At 59.4% G+C, this 2,692-nt stretch overlaps 1 protein-coding gene across 1 annotated transcript in view; it reads left to right on the forward strand.

Annotated features, from left to right (window-relative positions):
- Window positions 1–800: 800 nt before the first annotated feature.
- DLK2 (delta-like 2 homolog (Drosophila)) overlaps window positions 801–2,692 on the forward strand; it is a 4,754-nt gene continuing 2,862 nt past the window's right edge. The window contains exons 1-3 of the mRNA XM_012640790.1: window positions 801–876; window positions 1,155–1,218; window positions 2,294–2,424. Coding sequence (XP_012496244.1) covers window positions 801–876; window positions 1,155–1,218; window positions 2,294–2,424 — 271 coding nt within the window. The remainder of the gene's footprint in view (window positions 877–1,154; window positions 1,219–2,293; window positions 2,425–2,692) is intronic.

A 2,692-nucleotide genomic window follows, 5' to 3' on the forward strand; every position in this document is an offset into this window, starting at 1 on the left:
CTCCGCCCGCACACGCCGCCCCTGGCAGGGGGCCTGAACGCGCGCGAGGAGCCGCCGCCGCCGCTCGGGGTCGCCTGGAGCCCCAGATTCCCGAGCGCTCGGCTCGCATGGCAGCCGCCTCGGCGCCCAGCCCCGCGGCCAGCTAGGGGCGGCCCCACGCCCCCGCCCGGCCCCTCGGCGGAGCCCGTCGGATCCGGCCTCGCTCTGCGCCCCGGGGCGCGCCGCCTCCCTGCCGGAGGTGAGAACCGGGAGGACTGGGGCGCGCCGGGCTGGGGACACCGTGGGGATTCCAGGCCCTGCGCCGCCGCTGGGCGGAATGCGGCGGAGATAGGAAGGGGCCGTGGGAGCGAGGGGGGTGTCGGAGGTGGGGGGCGGAGACTGCTCGCTGCCTGGAACCGTCCCTCCCTTGGCCCCCGCGTCCCCTCCGTGCTCGAGGCCTCCTCTCTGCGCTGTCCCCATCCCCGCGGACCCCTCTGTCTCGACTGAGATCCACCCCAGCCATTCCCGCGCCCTGGCCTCGCTTTGCACTGCCCATCCTTCGCCCCCTTGTCGCAGACCCCGCTCCCCGGTTCCTGTCTCCAGTCTCCTCGCCTGCTCTACCCTTCCCCGCCCCTGCCCTCTCGCTGCCCGCACCCGCTTCTTCCGTCCCAGCGCCCCTCTCCCTCGTCGCCTCCTGTCAGTTGGAACCCGTATCCGTGCCGCTATCTCCGCTCCTGGCCGCCTCCCCGCCCCTGCTGTCCCACAGGTGCCCACACGTCTGACTGTCCATCCGTCCGTCCCTCCTGGGGCCGGCGCTGACCATGCCCAGCGGCTGCCGCTGCCTACATCTCGTGTGCCTGTTGTGCATCCTGGGGGCACCGGGTCAGCGTGTCCGAGGTGAGCGCGCCCCCGGGCTCCAGTCGCGGCCCTGTCCAGCAGCCATCGCTTGCACGTTGACCTCTGCCGGCCGGAGACGGCACTGCAGTCGCTCCGACCCGCGGGGCTGGCAAGACCCAGGTCGCCCTTTGGAATGGGATGGGTCTGTTCTATCTATCTTGCCCTGCCTCAGAGCTGAGTCCACCCAATTACTGGAACCCCAATCCTCTCTCGAGTCCCGCATCCCAGACAACCGTACTCTGACCCAGACTCACCCCTCCCACATCAATCTGTTGCAGCCGATGACTGCAGCTCCCACTGTGACCTGGCCCACGGCTGCTGTGCACCCGATGGCTCCTGCAGGTACCTATCCTGACCACATGCCCCAAACCCTTTGCTCCCCATTTCCCAGCCCTTCACACCCACAACCAGGTCAAGCCCCAGAACAGAGTGTCAGGGGCTTAAGACCCTACTGTTCATGCCCCGTCACCCCTATGGCAGATGGGCCAGCCTCCCCCACCTCCCTGCATGCCCCCCAACCCCAATTCCCCTTGGCCTGGCCTCTTGCTTCTTCTAGCTTGTCACTCCCCACTCCTTTACTCTCCCAAGTCTGATTCAGGGACTGTGAAACACAGCTCCTCCAGATACCAGGAGGGAGAGCTGAAGCTTAGAGAGTTTGGAGATTGGGCACCCTGAGGAAAGAGGGAGAGAAAGGAAAGAGATAAAGAGGAGAAATGGTTTAGCTTAGCCTGGAGAAGAAACGCTGCAGGGAAGTTGCTGGGGAGAAGCACTCATGATGAAAGAGGCTCTTTCTTATGAATTTGAGTAATTGACTCACCAGGTGGAGGTTGGGCAAATTCTACAGCAGGAGCAGTGTCTGGACATAAGGAAATGAGCTGACAGAGTGGGTTGCTTAATTAGCTGGGGGGTCTTTGAGACTCTACATCCTTGGAGGGCTTTATTTTATTTTTTTTACACTCTTTAAAATTTTGTTTTAGTGTAACCTTGGAGGGCTTTTTAAGAAAAGGTCAGGTGTTTGCCCTTTAATAGTCCTGATAACCTTTCAAGGTCATTCTTTTAAAAATGTTTATGAGCACCTCATACATGCCAGGAGTGGTATGGGAGGCATTTGCAGACATTATCTTATTTTCTTCTCAACCCACCCCTGTGAGGGGTATCCACAATTTACAGATGAGAAATTTGAGGCTCAGAAAGGTTACACAAAGTACAGAACCAGGACTCAAGGGATAGTGTCTGATGGTCTGATTCCATATATGTGTCCTATGACCCTGAACAGCTCTACGCCTACCTGGGGCAGGTCTGCTTTCCCTTGGGGGCTGTTGTATGTCCTCCTGGTTTCTAGAAGCCCTGGTCCTGCTGCCTCTATTTCCTCACATTGTCCCACCCAGAGCCCTGATCCTGTGCTTCTTTCTACCAGATGTGACCCAGGCTGGGAGGGCCTGCACTGTGAGCGCTGTGTGAGGATGCCTGGCTGCCAGCACGGTACCTGCCACCAGCCCTGGCAGTGCATCTGCCACAGCGGTTGGGCTGGAAAGTTCTGTGACAAAGGTAGGGGGAGAAGGGGTAGCTATTGGCTGGGGACCCCATGTGTCTTAGGAGACCATCCATCAGTATTTATTTATTTTATTTATTTAGTTAGTTATTTTTTGAGGCAAGAGTCTCACTCTGTTGCCTGGGCTAGAGTGCCATGGCATCAGCCTAGCTCACAGCAACTTCAAACTCCTGGTCTCAGGCGATCCTCCTGCCTCAGCCTCCCAAGTAGCTGGGACTACAGGCATGCACCACCATGCCCGGCTAATTTTTTCTATTTTTAGTT

This window comes from Propithecus coquereli, unplaced genomic scaffold (genome assembly GCF_000956105.1).
Source record: "Propithecus coquereli isolate 6110/MARCELLA unplaced genomic scaffold, Pcoq_1.0 Scaffold158, whole genome shotgun sequence".
Classification (NCBI taxonomy): domain Eukaryota; kingdom Metazoa; phylum Chordata; class Mammalia; order Primates; family Indriidae; genus Propithecus; species Propithecus coquereli.